General features: G+C 40.3%; 1 protein-coding gene across 1 annotated transcript in view; it reads right to left on the bottom strand.

Moving 5' to 3' along the window:
* Nucleotides 1-20,522: 20,522 nt before the first annotated feature.
* LOC131404657 (zinc finger protein 474-like) overlaps nt 20,523-23,361 on the bottom strand; it is a 28,702-nt gene continuing 25,863 nt past the window's right edge. The window contains 1 exon segment of the mRNA XM_058539640.1: nt 20,523-20,674. Coding sequence (XP_058395623.1) covers nt 20,523-20,674 — 152 coding nt within the window.

Below are 23,361 nucleotides of genomic sequence, written 5' to 3'. Positions count from 1 at the left end.
TAAGAACTGGAAGTCAGTCTGCTACTTATTTTATTTTAACATTTTATTAGTCATTATCTAGAATCAACAACACTTATAAAGAAATTCTAATAGTCAAATCTTATGTCTTCCCTACATAGTGAAACTATGTTGTGGTGTAATTAACCTTGAAATCTCAGTGACATAACACAGTTTATTTGTCACCCTCATCATACCCTGATGTGGATTGGTGGCTCTCCTCCAGTCTGGAGCTATATTACTTGGAACACATGGCCTCTAATTTCTCTTCATCAGATAAAGAAATATCTTAAAGGCACATTGGCTCTTACCTGCCTCAGTTCTTCTGCTCCAGTTCATTGGCTATAATTAGGCACATGGCCTTAGACTAACCGCAAGGGAAATGTCCTGGAACAAATAAATAAGCACTGAGCGCTAATTGTCTCTGCCACAATAGCCAGTGTGTGTTGAGTACTTCTGTGTGACAATACTATTCTAAGTGCTTAAAGTTTCTGCACCCAATTCCCCAGGGGGAGGGGGGGCTCCACACCAACAACAATTCTTAGATACCAGCTAGGTGTCCTATAATTCAGCTCAACCCCACAGATTAAAGGCTCAGTCCTACAAGGCTGCCTCCACCTCCTCCAATTCAGACACCAATCACAAGTCCAGGTTGTCACTTGTGCTTCTGACTGATCGGCTATAGATTGAAGGTTCCAAGGACCCCTTCTTTGTGTTTAGATTTGCTAGAGTAGCTCACAGAACTCAGAGAAACATTTTACTTACTGGCTTACTGGTTTATTATAAAAGGATGTAACTCAGGAACAGCCAGATGGAAGAGAGGTACAGGGCAAGGTATAGAGAAAGGCTGCGGGGCTTCTAGGCCCTTTCTAGGCGAGCCACTCTCCCTGCTTTCCCATGTGTTCACCAACCAGGAAGCTCTTCTCCGAACCCTGTCCTTTTGGGTTTTATGGAGGCTTCATTACATAGGGATAATTGATTAAATCATTGGCCATTAGTGAATAATTCAACCTCCAGCCCCTCTCCCCTCCCCAGAGGTCTAGGTTGGGACTGAAAGTTCCAACCCTCTAATCACGTGGGTGGTTCTCAGCACAACCAGCCTCCATCCTTAGGTGTTTGCACAAGTCACCTTATTAATATAACAAAGGACATTTTTGTGTGTTCTCATCACTTAAGAAATTCCAAGGGTTTTAGGAGCTCTGTGCCAGAAATGGGAACTAAAGTCAAATATTTATTTCTTATTATAAATCACCATATCACAGTGCTTTACACTGATTATTCACAACTCTATGAGGTAAATACTAATATTAATTCCATTTTACAGATAAAGAAATTGAGGCACAAAAAGGATGAGTTATTGACTCAAAATCCCAGGGGTAGTCATTGGTGGAGATGGGATTGAATTCAAGCTGTAAACTCCAAAGTCTATGCTGTTTCCACGAACTATACTTTAAAAATAAAATAAAGACCCCAAGAGAGGCATGTCCCCTTTCAGGAGAGATGTTTAGGAAACATCCTATAGAATAATCTCTTTTTCTTTGGTGTGACCTGGAAGTACTAATCCAACCTAATACAGAGGTTTCCCTCTTTCAAATCCTTCTTGAGAGTAACATCTCAGTTCTCTCAGTGCTCTGCATGAAAACACTTGGGATTTTTAAATTTTTGCTTATAACAGTCATTAGTAGTTCAAGCCTTTCAATGAGCTCCCTTTGAACTAATAAGACTTACCAGTCTGCTAAGAGACACTATAAAGCTGAAAACTAGTGATGATCAAAATTTTATTGTCCCTCTCCAACTAGAAAAAAAGAAAAATCCTTACGGTGGTAACAAGCACAGCGGCCACTGAGACATACATGTTCTTTATGACTAGGAGTTTTCAGTGACTTGGGAAAGCAAAGACCTTCTCAAGGGCTCAGATTTATATATGAGTTTTCATTCCTCCTATTCTACGCTGAATCCTCCTATTCTTGTTTCCATGAGAGCAACAAGACTATAGATAATTGAAATTAGGTTTGCCTTAATGATGGGTTAAGAAGCTGGATGACTTGAAATGTCTGCACATGGAGGGGAGAGAGGAGCCTCTATTGCCACCTGCTGGGCTCCACGTGTTTATCAGACCATCCCGTCCACCACTTCCGATTTCAAATCTCTGGTTTCTGGCTTCTTTTGCAGGCTAAATGCCCTCTGACATTTGTCAATCTTTCTGTTTCAGTTTGGATGGAATATTTTTACGAAAAAGAAATAAAAACTTTAGCCTTCAGCATCAACTACTCTTTAAACTCATGTTAATTCATAAACAAGGATAATAACTAACCACTTCTCCACAGCACTCAATTGCTTCCAAGTGTTTTTCATTAAATCTAAGTGAAAACACTTCCCAGGATGCAATTTTAAGGGAATGTTATTAATCACATGCCTTGATTAGCCTTGGACAGTGGAATAAGTGAATTGGCTGAATAAAAATGATTTTCCTCTTTATGAATATTCTCATTTTACAAGATGAGTATTGCTGAAGGTTTTGGTTTCCTGAAAAATATAGTGAGCTATGTGGAGTGCTTTTCCAACTATATATTGATTTGCAATGATGTTTGGCATTTAATTTCATATGGCTTTGTATTTTAACTGATTATAGAGAAACTATCCATGTGAACATCTTTAGCGTCTAAGGCAAAACTTTCCATCTTTTCTGGAGCACTTAAGAGAATAAACAATTCAATTTAATAACATAGATTTAAGAAATGAACAAAAGCTCCTAGTAGTTAGAAAATTTCTGTGTGAAGTTTTTACTGTCCTCAAACTCTCAATTCCATTTGTATTCACTGCCCCTCAGAGTTACCTGAAAACATGTCGCTGTGAAAAGGGAGATGCCAAGGGTTTCACAAAAAACAGTCAAAAACATGCAAAAAGATTGTTACTGGCAAAACCAGCAAATTAGCATGGGTGGGTGAATGGAATGCAGAATTGAAGATTTATGCTTTTAAACAAAAATGGCATACCATGTTCCTGAATGAAAAGAGTCCATACTGTAAAAAATGCTGATTCTTCCTCCAAGAATTTATCAATTTGTTTTAATACAAATCAATATGCTAGCAGAATTATTTAGGTTATTTGACACATTTGGTTCTAGAATTCATCTAGAAGAAATAAATAATAAGAGCCCAAATTTTTTTTGAAAAAGAAGCTGGCCTTTGCATACAATATCAAAATATACTCTAAAGGTATAGTATGTAAATGGTGTGATAATGTTGCAGAGATGGGAAAATACATCAATAGAACAGGATGGAACATTAAAAATGAACTCATTTATATATAGGATAAACTAATTAATGAATAATACTGGAAAACTTCATTGAAGAAAAATGTTAGATCCGTATTATGTACCATATACTAATAACATTTTGGCTGAATTAAAGGCTACATATAAAAACTAAAAATTGTTAGAAGAAATTTAAGAGACTGTATAGTCTCGGCAAGGGGGAAGGCTCTTTAAGCTAGACATCACACTCAGAAAGCACAAAGGAAAAGTCTAACATATTTTAGCGCATTCAGATGTTTACTTGGCTATATGGCTCCTGATACGACACCTCTCTTCTGGACACAGCATTGCCTACAGCGGGATTTAAGGGAGGCCAACAAAACTCCCTTTAATCCCCCCACGCTTTACACTACAGTCTAGAAAGGAAACAACTAAGAACCAAGTACCCCTAAACCTAAGTGAGGCCCCACACGCTCCAGTTAGACCCACAGAACAATGTGTTCCCAAAACACTGCCTGTCTCCAGGCATCCCTCCTTAATTAGTACTGGGAACCATTGTGCCCTAAAAGACCATCAGTGCTAATCTTGTTGGAAATTACATCTTTGTTTGCTTTAACCACCACCAGAAATTCAAGCTTCCCAGGGCATCATGAAGACTCTTATCCACAGACAGATCTATAAATTCTCTAGTCTTACTTTACCCAAATGTCCACATATCCCTGACCTCCAGCTATATAATTTACAGAGCCTAATATAAAATGAAAATGGGGGTCGTCTTGTTCAAAAATCAGTAAGAATTTCTTGATGGTAACAGTCCTGGGGCCCTTCTCAGTGTGGGGTTCTGAGTGTCTACACAGATTTTACAATCATGAGGCCGCCTGTGTTCGCTACCCCAAAGCCTTTCTTTATTGCCTCATGATCTGTTATCAGCAAAATCTCCTGTATCCTCAATTTCTTCTCTAAATGTTCAAAAGAATTCTTTCTTACTCTGACTAAATCTTAGCTGTCCCTTGAGGACACTGTCAGATTCCCACATCCCACAGTGCCTGGGGATGGGGGAGGTGTCATCTCTATTCCCCATGGCTTTCTCTTTTAGAACTTTCTCTTGCTTCTTCAAAACTCCAGTTTCTTTCAAGTTCATGCCATCCATCTATACCACCCAATATCCCTCCTTGTTTCAGTCATCTGCGTACCTCCCCATTGTCCAGCCAGTACATGACGCCTAACAGGTGTTCAAGAAACACGTGTTGAGAAAGTTAATGAGTGACTTGTACAATCATTTTGAAAAAAACTGGGTAGAGTACAAATTTGACTTGCCAACTGCATAATAAGAGCAGGATACTTTAAGCAAAGTGCCTGTTTTGCTTGAATCCTCACAATATCTAGATATTTGCATTCTATACTCTGCCAAATTTTGTCAGAAAACTGGCCCAAACACAACCTGTTAAGAAGCCAAGTTGATATCTATACCCTAAAATACTTATGATTTTTCCTTAAAAAGTTGGGAAGGGGAGGAGAGGAGGGAGTCACTTGTTGTGACTTCAGGAGGAAATTCACATCCCTTTTATAGTTTGCTACTGGGGAAAACAAAAAATGACAACCCAGTCTCTGCCTGGTGATGCCTGGGCCAGCACGGTGAGGATTTCTGTGTTCATTGCTTCCAAATACTGCCCTCTTCTGGCTAGAGTGCTTATTGCTAGAGCTGTGCGAAATGAGCCTGCTTATGAAGAAAAATGGAATAGGGGAATGGAGACAATGATATTGTGAGAGAATAAGTAGGAAAAGACAAATGTGGGAAGAAAGTGGGAAAGGTAGATTTATAACCCTCCTAACCTGTCTGTTTAGTCACCTCTATTTTTCGTTTAGACGTCGTCTTGTCCAGTGTCCTCCTGAACAAAACCAGACAAGCCATACAACTCATCTGATTTGCTTTAGCACCTACTGCAAGCTAAGAGCTCGGAAGAATGAAGTCATAACTGGCTTCATTGTCATCATCCCTCACCTTCTTTGCACGCCAATACTGCATGCACCCTTCATCCTTGCTCCAGCTGTTCCTCTGACTTGATGTCTATGTTGCTCTCCTGGAAACGTCCACACACACAATGCCTGCTCTTGAACCCCCCTGGGAGCCTTCCCTGAATGCCCCAGGGGTTTTACTTCTAAGCCTCATTGCTAAAAGGTATGTGGAATTGCTTCACCACTTTCTGGATCTGGGTTCTTCATCTTTCTGGAAAATTCCACATTGGTGATAGAAGTTGGGAAGGAAGCATGTAAAAAAGAGAGGAAGAGAAATAGCAACCCTAGCTAAAGCAAGTAACTAAAATGTGAACTTTGATAACTTCTTTTATCAGTTGATCCCAGTCTAAAGACTCTGTACTTGTCTTCACCATGATCAATGCCACTTACTAACATATAGGCTACAGAGCTTCCCGCCATGTTTCACTTTACAGCACAACTGGGAAATGCTGATATCGGTACTGCACACTGGTGTTAACTACTGAGGCTGGTTACAGCCAGAAGTGACCACCACAGGCCCTGGCAGGCAGCCTGGAGGGCCAAAGGGATTAATGTGTTAGCACATCAATATTGGGCACACTGGTTAGGAAGCTGTGGTCTAGAAATGCACCAGATTAAGGCAAATAACATGCCTTATCAAGTTATCAGGAAATCCTGTGGACAAACCCCAGAGAGTAACAAAGAAAAACAACCCAATTGGAGGGGAAATGAAACATATCCAACTCTGCAATTCTTGGAGTAGACCATAGTTTTTGCGGGTTTCTTCCCGGGGGTGTCTTTTAGTGTCCCTGCTGCTTCTACCTGTTCCTCCTTTCAAGGCCAGCTCCAACCTCCCTCTGCTGTGAGGTCTTTCTAACCATGTCAGTCTCCCATCTGCTTTGGCTACAGGAATTGGAGCCTGTACACCACCATTTGGCACAGTTACGTGCAGTCTTATGTTGTTCATTGATGCTTTATTGGAGCGTGTTTAATCATATACCTACGTTTTCTGGCCTTCCAGGGTTGCATACTCCTTTGCTAGCCAAATAGCCAAGATCTGTCACGGTTAGATGGTGTCAGGAATCCCAGTCTTCTCCTCAGAAGATTCTGAGGATTACCGGCAAGTACTCACCTGCCTTGGCTGTTGCTTGTCATCTTTTGCTCCAAACTGCTGCTTGGCATGCTCCGTGCAGTTTCAAGTGCTTTCTTGGTCTATTTGTCCATGTGTAGACATAGGCTCCCCTCTTATTTCACAAGTCCACCCCACACCCCAGCACAGCTTCAATAAGGTAGAGTGAAGGCTTAAAGATAATACACAGAATTAGAATTAGAATGCAGGAAAGGAATATTTAAAACTCTGTAACAGTGATCACTACTCCCAAGAACCCTACCCTATCTTTCTTCCCTTACCTCAGTCTGCCTTGCTGACATGTTGCTATGGTTTCAGTCCCTACTCATGTAGGTGGGAGTTCCCCTTGACCTAGTTCTGAGTCCAAAACTCCAACTTCTTTCCTGTCAAGCTCTAACCAGAGATTGAAAAACCAGTTTACTTAACAATAATTCCCCAAAGTTGGAGCTCTGCCCACTGAAAAGGTGGCCATTCACATTCTTTTGCAAAATTGTTTTTCTTCTCAGACACAACTACTCTTACGAGCCTAAACCCAGGACTAAACTTTGCATATCAAAAATGTCCCTTGAAGTGTTTCCTCAAACAATAAATAAAGAAAAAGAATCTTTCCTTCCAATTGTGAATGATTTTGCTATTCCTGATACGTGAAAATAACTGCAGTTTTAAAGAGTCTCTTCTTTTGGTCCTAATTTACCAACCTTGTCTGCCTTGATGGCGAGAACAATGTCTTATCCGCATGGGTCTGTACCCAAATATCAACTATGTGCCCAACTGTGCCCAAGTGTCAATTTTCCGCTAGAGGGAAAGTGGTCCCCTGACAAGAAGCCAGGAATACCCTTATGTTTGAGCTGCCTGGCAGAGTCTACTAATTGCTCCCCCAAATCCTGTTCACCTCTTCCTCCTGCTGATGCAGCAAGAACACAACACCCAGCCTCCCTTGCACTTAGGTACAGCCACGTGGCTGAGATTTACCCAACGAATGCTAGTGGAATGATGAGCATTTCTTCTAGGTCTGGTTATACAAACGCGCTGGTGGGTAACTCCATGCTGTTTTGTCCTTGTGGCTGGGCTGAAAGGAGAGGTCCTCCCAGGACAACTTTTGAGTGTCATGTGTTGAAAACGGCAGAGACCTCATCAGCCTGGGGCCCTGAATGATTTCACAATGGCAGGACACCTCTCTAAACTGTTCGCTTGCCCAGGACTCTTTCTAAAGCAAGAAATAAACTTCTGTCTTATTTAAGCCATTATAATGTTTTGGGTCTATTTGTTATGGCAACTAGCCTGCCTACCTTAATACAAGCTGTAAATGGATACCCTACAGAGATGCCCCTACTTAGATGTGGAGTTAGCAGAGGTCTGTGTGGTGTGATAAGAGACACTAATGGTCAAGGTGAGGCCCACTTCCCATGCTTTCTTGACTTTCATTCCGACGTTTTGTCTAAAACTCCACCACGTGGATTTCATTACTTTGGATAAAGACGTAATACTTCTAGGAAACTTCTTTTAAAATAACTGTTTCCTGAAAAGGGTAGCACATTAAATCATTATCTTTCATGAACCGCTGAGCATAGGTGAATTTCTCAAATTTCTTTCTAATGAAATACCTAGTGAAAAGCTGAGAAAGGGACACAGAAGTGAAATGTTGAGGGGGAAATAGGGAGAGATGGAGGGTATCGAGGGCCTGGAGCACTTGAGTTTTTGCTCCAACAGAAACAGAAGTCTAGGCAGTAGTGGGTGGAAGGTAGGACAGTAGGATCTTGGAGAAACCTTGATGGGAGGACATAGAGAGCAGAAGGTGCAGAGAGATGATGAAGGCACTAAAGGCAAATTTCTTGCTTGATAATTCAGCTGAAGGCCAGTCCTCAAATCAGGGGTTTTTTGTCTGCCCTTTCCTATACTTTAAGCCAGTTATTAAGATGTCCAGCCTACTTTTTAGATCTGCACATGACCCCTCAGGAAGCCCCTGGTGAAAATCATAACAGAATTTTGGGATTTATTCAAACAATACCTGTACTTTCAGAGTTTGGATGTTTTGACTATTTTTCAGTCAGTAGTTTACTGAGAGATTCCTATAATAATAACCATCTACCATTTCAGATTAGGCAGTTATTTTCTTTCTGCAGCTCATGGAAAAGACAGACAGGTAAGCAGGGCAAGGCCACGATGTCATTGGGGCCAGAAGTCCATTGCCAAATAATTCAACTGCATTTGTCCATTTATTATTATTTTTTAAAAAACAAGTGTGTACATATGACAGAATCAGTTTTACGGTTAAAATATTAACAGAACATTAAAATTAACATTAATTAAACTGAATATTAAAAATCTTCATCCAGAATTTGTACATGTTGCAAAATAGCTGTGTTTTCAGGGGTGGCAAAACGTGAAACCAGTTTTCCTCGGGCTCTCTGCCCTACTGCGTATTGGCTGTGGTGCCCTCTCACTAATCAAGCATTGGAGGCGGCCAGCATCCCTCATGGATTTGAGGGCTCTACCTCTCTGATCAATAGGAAGATTTCTTGGTCCTACCCTAAGCCACATATGTTTTTTCTATTAGTTGTCTGTGCTACCAAAACAAATTACTACAAACTTAGTGGCTTAAACAACACACATTTATTTTCTTACAGTTCTGTAGATCAGAAGTTCAACTCTGGATTCACAGACAAAAACAAGTTGTTGGCAAGTCTGCATTCCTTTCTGGATGCTCTGGGGGAGAATCTGTTTCTTTGCTCATTCAGATCATTGACAAGATCTAGTTTCTTGTGGTTATAGGACTGAGGTTTTATTTTCTATGCTGGCTGTCTCCTGGGGCCCCCCTTAACTCTTAGAGGCTTATCTCTGGTCCTTGACATAGTTCCCTACATCTCAGAACCAGCAACGGGGTATTGAATCCTTCTTATGCTGCCATGTGTCTCACCCACCCTTTTTCCTTCCTATTCCACTTGTAAGGAATCATGAAATTTGATTGGACCCAGATAATCTGAGATACTCTCCCCATTACAAAGTCCATAACCTTAACCACATCTGCAAAATCTCGTTTACCATGTAAGGTAACATATTCATAAGTTTGGGGGACTAGGGCATCAACATCTTTAGGTGGCCATTATTTTTCCTAACTCAACTAAGAATTATCTGAACAAGCTTGGCCTGTAGGGTAATCAGTGCCAATCAATGATAGGACCCAGCCCCCGCGATGCCCGGCCAGGTTCACTTTTTTATCAGATTTGCAGTTGGTTTGTATCCATGCTGGCTTAATCTCATCTTTCTAGAAGTAGAATTAAAAGGCATTATCAGAGATACTCTGGAATCTCGTGCTCCCAGCACCTCTCCCTGCCACTTCCATCTCCCTCTTATATCCATAAGAGTAGTACTTGAAATTTAAACCATTCAAATTCAACCTTAGTGGGATGTGAAGATCTAAGTTTGCCTTGGTGTAGAGAACATAAGACTTCATTATACTTTTCCCAATAAGGGTATCTATTTGAATATTTTTATAACAAAATTTTTAAAAAACTAAGCATAAAGGTATACCATCCTATGATAATTTAGCAGCGTTTTTCCTGGTGTACATTCTCTCTACACCACCCAATTTGGCCCCTACTGAAAACTGACTGCTTCTCATTTGTGCTGTTTTTTCCAAGTGCAGGAAAGCCTCATTTTTATCTCTGCCCATAGTGCTCACAGAGAGTGGGCAGGGCCAGCAGGAACAGGCACAGCTGTTCGTGTGGGCCAGGCAGTGAGTCAGCAGGAAAGTAATAAATGATAAAGGAAGGTGGACCATCCCCAGAGGAGGAAAGGACCCCTCAGGTTGGGGAAGGAAAGGGCTGAACTTCCTGCCCTGACCTGATATGGGATTAAAGCCATATGAGTTAGTTTAGACAGGGGTGTAAAGAAGAAATACTGCTAATGTCAGAAGCAGACAAGTACAGAAAGACCAAGGGCTGTTTTCAGGGGGTAGAGGACTTTGGGTATCTGCCCTTTATCTCTTCACTGCTCACAAATGTGTCTGCTTGTCAGTAGCAGTTTCTTTTTCCATGAAGAGACTCAGACCAGTATTCCCCAGGCTGAAGCAGTGTCATCTGAGAGCCATCCTTGGAAATGCCGAGACCCACCTGGAAATACTTCCGAGGCTGCCTGATGAAGAGCTGCCTGAAGGGCTCCCGTAACAGAGCTCTAACAGATTCCCATGCTTACTCACAGTAGGAGACTGTCCGTCTCTTCCCCTCTTACTAGGACATGCTTCTTCTGTCCCCAGTGTTCCCATCTGATAGGACATGCCCTGCAACTTGGATGTGAATTCAGTGTGCAAATGAGCATCAAGAAATCCTGGAATTCTTCCCATAACCTCAACTAGAGGGGAATTCAATTAAAGTTTATGCAGCACCAGTTAACAGAGCAGTGCAGGAATCACATTATTGTTGGTGCCTATGGTGGGAGATCAAGATTTGGCCACCCTGAAATATATCTCTTTACCTTGATTGTTTTCTCTGAGGGACATTTGACCTCCCCCACTAACTGCCTAAAGAATTTGACATGGTGGCTCCTTCCTGGAACAGATCTTCTATCATGATGGCTATAATGATAATGTAAAATAGATATTACAATGGGAGGGGCACCAAGCCCCTTTTATCAAAAAAAACTCTATCTCTCCCTGACCACATTATCTATAGATGACCCTGAAAAGAATTGTCTTCTTGCCCTCTGAAGTCCCAGACCACTACCCACCCCTAACACCTTCCTCACCTTTAGCTACAATACTTAAGCAAGCAGCTTAGACAGAGGGACGAGTTGCTCATTTCTGAGTTTCTCCCATGTATACATGTTATTAAACTTGGTATTATTTTCTCCTGCTAACCTGTCTTGTTGATTATTTGGCCAGCCATAAGAACCTTAAGGGAAAGGGCAGAGGGGGATTCTCCCTCTCTCCCCACACTGTAATAACATTATGTCCCAGACCAATGACTGCTTGGGCAAGTGTAAGAGTGCCAAGTACCTTCATCTGGTATCTGCTCTTCCTCATCTAGGAGAGTGTCTATGGGAACCATTTCAAGGTTCAAATACATAGTTCATGGAGGTGCCAATCATTGTTAAAGAAATTTTCTTCTGAGAGTACAAATATCTGCACAGGTGTGAACGAATTGGAAGAAGGGCAGTTGGTAGACAGCAGGTGAGCTCTTTCCTTTTAATGGTGAGACTTTGATGACCTGCCTTGATAACGGACAGGAACTCTTGAATTGATGTCATTACAACTGAGCCTGTTCCCAATTTAATCCCGTGGAACATTTGCTGGTCGCCTGAGGCGGAACTGGATGTAGAATCCCCACAGTCAGCACCTTGATGTACCTCAAACTGTCCCCTGTGGAAGTGATGATTCCTACAAGAGCTCATCTTTTTCAAGCTCTCAAGAACTCACAGACTTAATAATTCCTACAGATAAAGTAGTTTCATTTTGTTTTGTTTTTTGTCATGCTTTGAAAGCAAAGTGCCCAAGAATCTCTCTTTATGACCCAAAATGGCAATTCATTTCAATGTTGAGGCCAGAACTTTCGCATTATTTCCCCTGCTGTTTGACTTCTGAACATTAGCAGAATGCGGAAGTGTCTTTTGAAACACAATACAGTTCAGACTTTTGTTTTAACCTCAGTTTAAGATAAACCCAAGGAGGGAAGTCAAGATGGCGGCGTAGGCAGACTCGGAACTCACCTCCTCCCGCGGACACAGACAATTTACAACTACTCATGGAAAAATTACCCCTGAGACAGAACTGAAAGCTGGATAAGAGGAACTCCTGAAACAAAGAACAATCCTAATTGAGGTGAAAGAGGCAGAAACTCCCTTCTGGAGAGAACAAATGCTGCCTTCACAAGCCACAGCGCCTCACGGCCGGGAGCAGCCCAAAGGTCCATAGCCCTCCCTGGAGGAGCAGGGCCCTAAGCCGGGGAACGCCCCTACTGTAGGCAATTTCTGAATCTAGCACAATCGAGACGAGTGGCATATCTGACTTTGCCTGCTACTAAAACATTGGGGAGTACCCCCAGAAAAGCTGGTTCACGAAGAAATTAAAACTGGCTCTTAAAGGGCCCATGTGCAAACTCACCCATTTCAGAAAGCAACTGAAAATCACCAGAAAGAAAGATGCACAGTGCTTTGGTGAAAAGAGACTCACCTGATAGGCTCTGAGTGCATTGCAGTGAGAGGTGAGACCTCTCCAGGGACTGGGACATTGGCAGCGGCCATTGCTGTGGCCTGGTGTGGGCGTGCTGACACAGACGCCATTGGAGTACTCCCTGGGGCCTGCTAGCCCAGATCTGCCCCACTCACTAGAGCACCGATTTAATCCAGCTCAGCCGAGACAGGCAGCCCACCCTAGAGACTGGCCCCACCCAACAACAAGCCCTCAGGCAACTTGTGGGCCTGCATAGATTGGTGAATGGATTCTCTGCAGCCTGGCAACTGAGCTGACTTCAGTGGGGCAGGGCGTGCACAAGGAGCTGGTGGAGAGTGTGGAGAGACTGGGTCTACTTCAGCAGGTCGGGGCACGCACACAGGGCAGGACTGTGTTGACTGTGTGTGTGGAACTGTGGGTGGCGGGGCTTGTTAGCTGTAGAAGACTTGCGCTTCTCAAAGACCCACATAGGGGGTTTGCCCCACCTTCCAAAGCCTGAAACAATTGGGTGCTCCCATGCCTGAGGCCAGCCCCACCCAGCTGCAATCCTCAGAGAGCTGAAAAGAGACCTAAAGTCTGGAGGCTTATAGCATTTGTAAGCCCCTGAGCCTAACAACCTGCCACGCTGGGGGCCTACTCACTTAAAAGAAATATTGCAACACAAACATTGTATTAGAACTTGCAGCCAACTGTGCTGGGGCTCCCCAGACCTGATAAAGAGACTGCAGGGCCCACAACAACTACAAGCAGCTGAGCATTACAACAGTTGGCTAGGAGCATAACTCGGCCTCCCTGGGTGCCTAGAGGGAGAGCAAACAGGCCACAACAGAAGGACCCACATAGGGGTCACCCCTGGAACATTGAGAACTGAGGAAAGCACACGGCAGACCTCCTAAGGCATCACTTATATAAGGTCATCTATCCAAGAGCAGGAGATGTAGCTGACCTACCTAATACACAGACACAAGCACAGGGAAAGAGGCAAAATGAGGAGGTAAAGGAATACATTCCAAGTAAGGGAACAGGACAAAACCCCAGAAAAGGAACTAAGTGAAATAGAAACGAGCAACCTACCTGACAGAGAGTTCAAACTAAGAGTGTTAAGGATGCTCACTGATCTGGGGAGAAGAATAGATGAACTCAGTGAGAATGTCAACAAAGAAATGGAAGATATAAAAAAGAACCAATCAGAAATGAAGAATACAATACTGGAAATGAAAAATTAACTAGAGGGACTCAAAAGCAGAGTAGAGGATACAGAAGAACGGATCTGCGAGCTGGACGAAAGACTAGAAGAAATTACCCAAGCTGAACAGGTAAAAGAGAAAAGAATTAAAAAGAGTGAGGACAGTCTAAAGGACCTCTGGGACAACATCAAGTGCACTAACATCCATGTTATAGGTGTCCTGGAAGGAGAAGAGCGACACAAAGGGGCAGAGAATCTATTTCAAGAAATAATAGATGAAAACTTCCCTAACCTAAGGAAGGAAACAGACATCCAGGTACAGGAAGCACAGAGAGCCCCAAACAAGGTAAACCCAAAGAGGCCCACACCAAGACACATCATAATCAAAATGTCCAGAATTAAAGATAAAGAGAGAATCCTAAAAGCTGCAAGAGAAAGACAAGATACATACAAAGGAAACCCCATAAGGCTATCAGCTGACTTCTCAGCAGAAACCTTACAGGCTAGAAGAGAGGGGCATGATATATTTAAAGTGCTAAAAGGAAAAAACTTACAGCCAAGAATACTCTACCCTGCAAGGTTATCATTCAAAATGGAAGGAGAGATCAAAAATTTCCCTGACAAGCAAAAATTAAAGGTATTTTTCAACAAGAAACCAGTGCTACAAGAAATGTTAAAGGGACTGATTTAAGGGGAAAAAAGAAGACAGCAAATAGGAAAAATTATCTATTTCCATGATAAGAGGGTAATAGATACAAATGCACAAAAAAGAGGTTAGATATGATATCAAAAACATAAAATGAGGGAGGAGGGGAGTTAAAGAGCAGAGCTTTCAGACAGAGGTCAAACTAAAGAGACCATCAATTCTGTATAGAAGAAGAAAGGAACAGAGAAGGACCACTAAAATACTGAGGGGAAAAAAGTTAAAAAATGGCAATAAGTACATGCTTATCAACAGCTACTTTAAACGTCAATGGACTAAATGCTCCAATTAAAATGCATAGGGTGGCTGAATGGATAAAACAACAAGACCCATATATATGCTGCGTACAAGAGACACACTCCAGACCTAAAGACACTCACAAACTGAAACTGAAGGGATGGAAAAAGATACTCCATGCGAATGGTAATGAAAAGAAAGCTGGGGTAGCAATACTCATATCAGACAAAATAGACTTTAAAATAAAACCTGTAAAAAGAGACAAAGAAGGGCATTACATAATGATCAAGGGAACAATCCAACAAGAGGATATAACACTTGTCAATATCTACACACCCAATGTAGGTGCACCTAAATATATAAAGCAATTATTAACAGACATAAAAATTGAAATAGACAGTAACACTGTAATAGTAGGGGACTTTAAAACTCCACTTACACCAATGGATAGATCATCCAAACAGAAGATCAATAAGGAAACATTGGCCTTAAATGACACACTAGAACAGATGGACCTAGTAGATATATACAGAGCATTCCATCCAAAAACTGAAGAATACACGTTCTTTTCAAATGCACATGGAACATTCTCCAGGATTGATCACATATTAGGCCACAAAACAAGTCTCGATAAATTTAAGAAGATTGAAATAATACCAAGCATCTTTTCTGACCACAATGGTATGAAACTAGAAATCAACTATAGGAAGAAAATCAGAGAAGCCACAAATACGTGGAGATTAAACAAAATGCTAATGAACAACTATTGGGTCAATGAAGAAATCAAAGGAGAAATAAAAAAATACCTGGAGACAAATGAATATGAAAATACGATATGCCAGAATTTATGGGATACAGCAAAAGCGGTTCTAAGAGGGAAGTTTATAGCAATACAGGCCTAGCTCAACAAACAAGAAAAATCTCAAATAAACAACCTAACAATGCACCTAAAGGAACTGGAAAAAAGAAGAACAAACAAAGCCCAAAATCAATATAAGAAGGGAAATAATAAAAATCGAGCAGAAATAAATGAAATAGAGACTAAAATAACAATAGAAAAAATTAACAAAACCAACAGCTGGTTCTTTGAAAAGATAAACAAAATTGACAAACCTTTAGCTAGACTCACCAAGAAAAAAGAGAGAAGGCACAAATAAGTAAAATCAGAAATGAAAGAGGAGAAATTACAACAGACACCTCAGAAATACAAAAGATTATAAGAGAATACTATGAAAAGCTATATGCCAACCAATTCAACAATCTGGAAGAAATGGATAAATTCTTAGAATCATACAACCTTCCAAAACTGGATCAAGAAGAAATAGAGAATTTGAATAGACCAATCACCAGTAAGGAGATGGAAACAGTAATCAGAAACCCCCCCAAAAATAAAAGTCCAGGACCAGACGGCTTCCCTGGTGAATTCTACCAAACGTTCAAAGAAGACTTAATACCTCTCCTTCTCAAACTCTTCCAAAAAATTGAGGAGGGAGGGAAGCTCCCTAACTCATTCTACAAAGCTGACATTACCCTGATACCAAAACCAGACAAGGACAACACAAAAAAAAGAAAATTACAGGCCAGTTTCACTGATGAACATTGATGCAAAAATCCTCAACAAAATACTAGCAAATTGCATACAACAATATGTTAAAAAGATTATACACCATGATCAAGTGGGATTTATTCCAGGTATGCAGGGATGGATGGTCCAACATTCGCAAATCAATCAACGTAATACACCACATTAATAAAATGAAGAATAAAAATCACATGATCCTCTCAACAGATGCAGAGAAAGCATTTGACAAGATACAGCATCCATTTGTGATAAAAACTCTGAATAAAATGCGTATAGAAGGAAAGTACCTCAACATAATAAAGGCCATATGTGACAAACCCACAGCTAATATCATCCTCAATGGTGAAAGACTGAAAGCTAGCCCTCTAAGAACAGGAACCAGACAAGGATGCCCACTGTCACCACTCCTATTTAACATAGCACTAGAAATCCTAGCCAGAGCAATCAGGCAAGAAAAAGAAATAAAAGAGATCCAAATTGGAAAGGAAGAAGTGAAACTGTCACTATTTGCAGATGACGTGATTTTATATATAGAAAACCCTAAAGAATCCACCAAAAAACTTTTAGAAGTAATAAACGAATATGGTAAAGTTGCAGGATACAAAATCCACATACAAAAATCAGTTGCATTTCTATACACTAACAACGAAGTAGAAGAACGAGAAATTAAGAATACAATCCCATTTACAATTGCAACAAAATAAACTAGGAATAAACTTAACCAAAGAGGTGAAAGATCTGTATACTGAAAACTATAAAACATTGCTGAAAGAAAATGAAGAAGACACAAAGAAATGGAAAGATATTCCGTGCTCTTGGATTGGAAGAACTAACATAGTTAAGATGTCCATACTTCCTAAAGCCATCTATAGATTCAATGCAATCCCTATCAAAGTTCCAACAACATTTTTCACAGAAATAGAACAAAAAATCCTAAAATTTATATGGAACAATCAAAGACCCCGAACAGGTAAAGGAATTCTGAGAAAAAAGAACAAAGCTGGAGGTATCACACTCCCTGATTTCAAAATATACTACAAAGCTATAGTAACCAAAACAGCATGGTACTGGCACAAAAACAGACACACAGATCAATGGAATAGAATCAAAAGCATAGAAATAAACCCACACATCTATGGACAGCTAATCTTTGACAAAGGAGCCAAGAACATACAATGGAGAAAAGAAAGTCTCTTCAACAAACGGTGTTGGGAAAACTGGACAGCCACATGCAAAAAAACGAAAGTAGGCCCTTATCTTACACCATACACAAAATTAACTCCAAATGGATTAAAGACTTGAATGTAAGACCTGAAACTATGAAACTGCTGGAAGAAAACATAGGAAGTACACTCTTTGACATTGGTCTTAGCAACATATTTTCAAGCACCATGCCTGACCAGGCAAGAGAAACAATAGAAAAAATGAGCAAATGGGACTACATCAAACTAAAAAGCTTCTGTACAGCAAAGGAAACCATCAACAAAACGAAAAGACAACCTAACAATTGGGAGAAGATGTTTGCAAACCATACATCTGATAAGGGGTTAATCTCTAAAATATATAAAGAACGCATGCATCTCAACAACAAAGAAACTAACAACCCAATTAAAAAATGGGCAAAAGACCTGAACAGACATTTCTCCAAAGAAGATATACAGATGGCCAACAGACACATGAAAAGATGTTCAACATCATTAACTATCAGGGAAATGCAAATCAAAACTACAATAAGATATCACCTCATGCCCATCAGAATGGCTATAATTAACAAAACAGGAAACAACATGTGTTGGAGAGGATGTGGAGAGAAGGGAACTCTCGTACACTGCTGGTGGGAGTGCAAACTGGTGCAGCCACTATGGAAAACAGTATGGAGATTCCTCAAAAAATTAAGGATAGAACTACCATATGATCCAGCTATTCCACTGCTGGGTATTTATCCAAAGAATTTGAAAACACCAATGCATAAAGATACATGCACCCCTGTGTTCATTGAAACGTTATTCACAATAGCCAAGACTTGGAAGCAACCTAAGTGCCCATCAAGGGACGAATGGATAAAGAAGATGTGGTATATATACACAATGGAATACTACTCAGCCATAAGAAACGATGAAATCCAGCCATTTGTGGCAACATGGATGGATGTTGAGGGTGTTATGCAAAGTGAAATTAGTCAGAGGGAGAAGGTCAAATACCGTATGATTTCCCTCATTAAGTAGTAGATAATAACAACAACAAACAAACACATAAAGACAGAGATTGGATTGGTGGTTACCAGAGGGGAAGAGGGGAGGGAGGAGGGAGAAAGGGATAATTCGGCACAAGTGTGTGGTGATGGGTTGTAATTAGTATTTGGGTGGTGAACATGATGTAATCCATGCAGAAATAGAAGTATAATGTTGTACACCTGAAATTTATACAATGTTATAAACCAATGTTACTGCAATAAACAGAAAATTAAAAAAAAAAAAAAAGGTAAACCCAGACGAGCAGCTGAACTGCAAGCATGCTAAGACTCCCATTTGCCTTAGTTACTAAATGTTGTACAAAACTTTTCACATTTGTCAGATCGTTGGCCTTAGTATAGTTAATCTTATTAATGATGATGTCTAGCATACAAACGGCAATGGAAAGGTTATGGGTTTGGAAGACCAACAGTCCTGAGTTTGCTTCCCTACTCCATCTCTTACCTCAAGTTCAGTGTGACATTGAGTTAGTTATTTAATCTATGTATCAGTTTCCTCACATGTAAAATAAGGATAATGATATCTACTTGTAGGGGTGATGTGAGATTTATGTAGACTGACGTATAGGAAGCACTAAGCACAGTGCCTGACCCACAGCACACTCACAGATGTGTGAGTTATTAGATGTTGTTGTCATTTTTGTTAACAAAATAAAAGAACTGAACCATCCATCAACTATGAGTCATTAACTGCTAGTCTTTCACAAGATGATAATCTTATTTGAGGGTATCTAAAGACTTTTTTAAAAGCTCATCTCTTGCTTCCTTTAGAACAGGCAGGAAAAACTGAATGATTGGCATAATTATCCTAACCTAAACTTTTATAATACATAGATGTATGACCAAAATATTAGGTCAAATAAATTTGCTTATATAATTTGGAGCAAACTGTGCTGTGTAAGGTCATGAATGCAAGGCTTGCAGGAACCCAGAGGATCCAGAATTGCCCTGAAGTTCAGCCATAAAATGAACAAAGATCTCAAGCAAAACCACTGGGAGTCCAGACAAAGTAGCGCTGCCTGGGGGAGCTGAGTTTCCTGGGCAGAGCATCTCCCTGGGCCTGGCATCCTCCCAGGAGAGCCCCACCTCTGTGAATACACGTTCAAGGACTCTAAAATACAGAGCAGTCTCACAACCAACTTACTGTGCATGGGCCTTGGGTGGGGAGGCACAGAACTTCCTGGCAGCTTTTATCCCTCAACAATAAAACACATATAAGCCCCTATGAGGGCAGAGAGAACCCTTGCTGGTCTTCTCCTGTAGAAGGAAGGAGCAAGGCTCATCCCATTTTATGAATTGCATTGCAGCAATCTCTGACATAGGAAGCTGGCACAAATTCTGAAATCTCTCTGTAACATTTCTCACTATTAGTAAGGGAGTAGAGTTACATATGGATTTAGTACTTTAAGTCCTTAGCTCTTTTTTCAACGTCTCTCCTGTTACATAATTTTATAGAGTAAAGAAGATTCCCAATTAAGAACTCAATTAAAAACATTTCCCTGGATCAGAGGAAGCAGGGAGTGGCATGTTATTTCAGAAAGCACAGGGATTGGAAGGAATCCAATTTTTCTTGAGACTAAGGACTTGCCTGAAGTGACCACCCAAAGCCTCTGTTCATTGAATAATAGTCCTAATTGTGAGTTGAAAATCTTGTTTGGGAAAATAGAATGGAAATAAAATAACAACAATTGGCTCTGAAATTTCCTTGAGACAAAAATGCCAGCTCTGCTGAGGCACAGCCCACTTATAATTCTGCCTGACAAAAGTGTGATATGCATGCCCCGCAGTGTGTCTATGCACATGCACGCAGCACTTGTTAAAAGCAGAACATTTACCCATCACACAGTGGTCACACTTGTGCCACCAGAGCACTGGGCTGGGCTTCCTGTGCTAGACAGCCTTTGGTCAATTCCAGTTTTCTTTGTTTCCTCTCCTTGGCTCCTTTTTTCCCTTCCCACCATATCGCAATCTCTTTCAGAAGAATGTAATTGCTCTAACACTTCAGCAGGGAGAAAGGGCTTTACTTGGTGACTTTTGGTTTACAGGATCGTTGGTGAACAATCAGTCTGTCTGGCAGGAAGGTACGCCCGCAAATAATACAGGGAACCAACTGGCTCTGGGCACTTGTCCAAGCAGCTTCGTTTAAGGCATCGAGATCGTAGAAACCTTTGGCTGGAAAGTTAAAGAAAAAAAAAAAAAAAGGAAAAAGAACAGAAAAGAAAGAAAAGGAAAAGAAAATGGTAAAATGGATCAATTTTCATTCTGGAGAACCATACTCTACTTTATGGAAAATATTATCAGGAAATACCTGTTGACCGAGGCTTTTAAACAAATCCTATTACTTTTGCCCCCCGAAAAACAAAACAAAACAAAAAAACAGTGCTGCTCACCCAAAGGTTGAGTAAAGTTAGCTATGAACCAGAGATTTTTCACTCCTTGGATTTTAAAAAGGGGAAGATATTGTTTTATGTGTTATGATATGCATTCTTCACTAATTATTAACATCTTTGCTTGCACATTATTATCTTGCAAATATAACTTTTGGCCTTCTTTCAGTTGCCTCTAAATATAAGCTTACAAAAGGAAAAGAACATGTATTTGTATTTTCCTCTTCTGTAATCCTTCAGTGGAATGTTTTTAGAAGCCAAAACTGACAGTTGAGAGTGAATTTAAGATGAATTATATCCTAAAAATTTATCATCTCTTTATGGCCATAAACGCGAAGATTCTTTAAATCATTAAAGTGAAGAATACAGACAGACTAGTCAATCTGATGAGAAGTGTCCTTAAGAAAACAGCAAAGATCGCTGAGAGACGTATAATCTTCATTGGCAGAGCATAGGAAAAAAAGCATATGGCTTTATTTTAGAGAAACAGTGTGGGATTTAGCTTTAATAAACCTTATTTAAATAGCATGACTTTAGTACATTAAACTAACTATGTCTTAGAATTACCTCAAATAGGCCCCCCAAAATGTAGCCAGGCACTCAAAAATATATAACACAGTTTTTATCATTTTCACAGCACATATTTTTTCATTAAAGCCCAGACTATTACACGATTTCTGTCTAATGGTTCACACAAGCATAGCAAACCTCAGATTCCTTAACATGCCCATTCCTAATGTTCTTTTATTTGCTCCATGGGAAATTAAAAACCAGCAAACCCAGAATTTCTCCTTTGGATAAAGCAAGTACGACTTTCTATGTAGGATACAAATGTGTAGTTTGAGTGCTTTGAAAACTCTTGAAAAGGAATGGCGCTGACTTTCTCCTTACTCTTATGAGTTTTAATACAGACTCAGAAGTTCCAGAGTATTCATTGATTCTCACTTGTAGATGATGCACCACATTTCTAAGTTTTTGCATAAGCCTTTGACCTTGGATCTGCAGGAAGGGTAATTTGAACTCTGCAACCACAGTAAGTCCATGGGATGGAAATGGTAATGGGAGTTCTCTGGGCCTGGTGAGAAAGAGCACCTTCAGAAATAAAAATAGCATGAGGCCAAGAGGAAAATTGCAGGGAAGTGCAGTGATAGGACCTACCTGTTCCATCTGTAGGCAATAACAGAAAAATGAACCTACCTGGGCTTTCAAACTAGTAGTTTCTCTCACCTCTTCTAGATGTGTGATAATTATGCTCAAGCAGAGAAAGCGATAAAGATCAGAAGTAAAGGAAACCCATTTTTGACACCAAATGAGAATTGCTGGGAAGAGAGTTTTAATGAGGTAAACAATCTCTTTGTGGGCAAATGCTCTAATTTCAATAGACGGATGTTTTCATCTTGAGCTCTTTACCCATCTGTATTCAGAGTCCTCCTCTTAGTAAAGACTGTGAATAGTTTGAGTGTTAGCAGCATCTAGAACTTTATCATGACAAATCGGATTCCATTCTGTGGGTTGCTATAAAACTCTTTGGGTCACATCTCTAACAAGAGTACTTTGGACTAATTGATACTAAATGACCTCCTGGCTCTGCAAATCTATAGCTACATAAGAAGAATGAATGAATTGAATTCAATTAGCTACTCCTCCTAAAACCAAGAAAGATTTTCCTTTGAAAGGAATCAGGGGCTCAAGTGAGAAAATGACAATGGTAGAAATGTGACCAGCAAGTCTGAGCTTGTATGGCAAAAATATTCTCTGAACTACTTTATTCTCATATCCTAAATGAGTAAGCATGAAGCTTGTAAAGAGACCACACATGGCAGTTTATGGAGTTTCAGTTTCATTTGGCTAGTGCAGTGCTTTACAAAGTATTAATTGCAAAATTTTAAAAACCTGGACATTTCATATAGATGTCTAGATTTCCAGTTTTTTTGTGTGTTATTGAAATATATGACCACACTAGGCTAAATGTCTTAATGAACAACACCAGCTGGAACTGGAGAGAGAGCTGGTGCTCTCAGCTCACCATAGTCCCCAACTTCCCTTTTTTCATACCTGGACCAATTTATTCAATTTCATAACCTGGTTAGGGGACTCTGTAAGCACTTGGGTTTGGTACCCCTGCTCTACGAACACTAAGACACATTTATATTTGAAAACATGTTTCCAGATATCCCCAAAAGTTTTTTAAGCTTTACATTTTTTAAGTATTATGTTTGATAATAGATGAAAGTAATTTTTGGGAAATATAGCAAATTCCAGTGGCCCCCTCTTCTTGCACAATTTTTCTAGCACGTAGTATCTTTATATCTCAGCATCTGAAGACAACATTTTGGGCAGGCATTCCAGAACCGTTTTTCATATTTGGCTGTAGCCGAGACAGTAAATGTTGCTGATTTCAGTTGTTTAAACAAATAAGAAAAGAATATCTCTACTCTTATAAGTTTAGAGAGAAAAGTCTCCCCTTATGCA

The sequence above is a fragment of the Diceros bicornis genome, chromosome 1, assembly GCF_020826845.1.
Source record: "Diceros bicornis minor isolate mBicDic1 chromosome 1, mDicBic1.mat.cur, whole genome shotgun sequence".
Lineage (NCBI taxonomy): Eukaryota > Metazoa > Chordata > Mammalia > Perissodactyla > Rhinocerotidae > Diceros > Diceros bicornis.
Note: the sequence above shows the minus strand (reverse complement) of the source record. Positions and strands in the feature narration are given on the sequence as shown.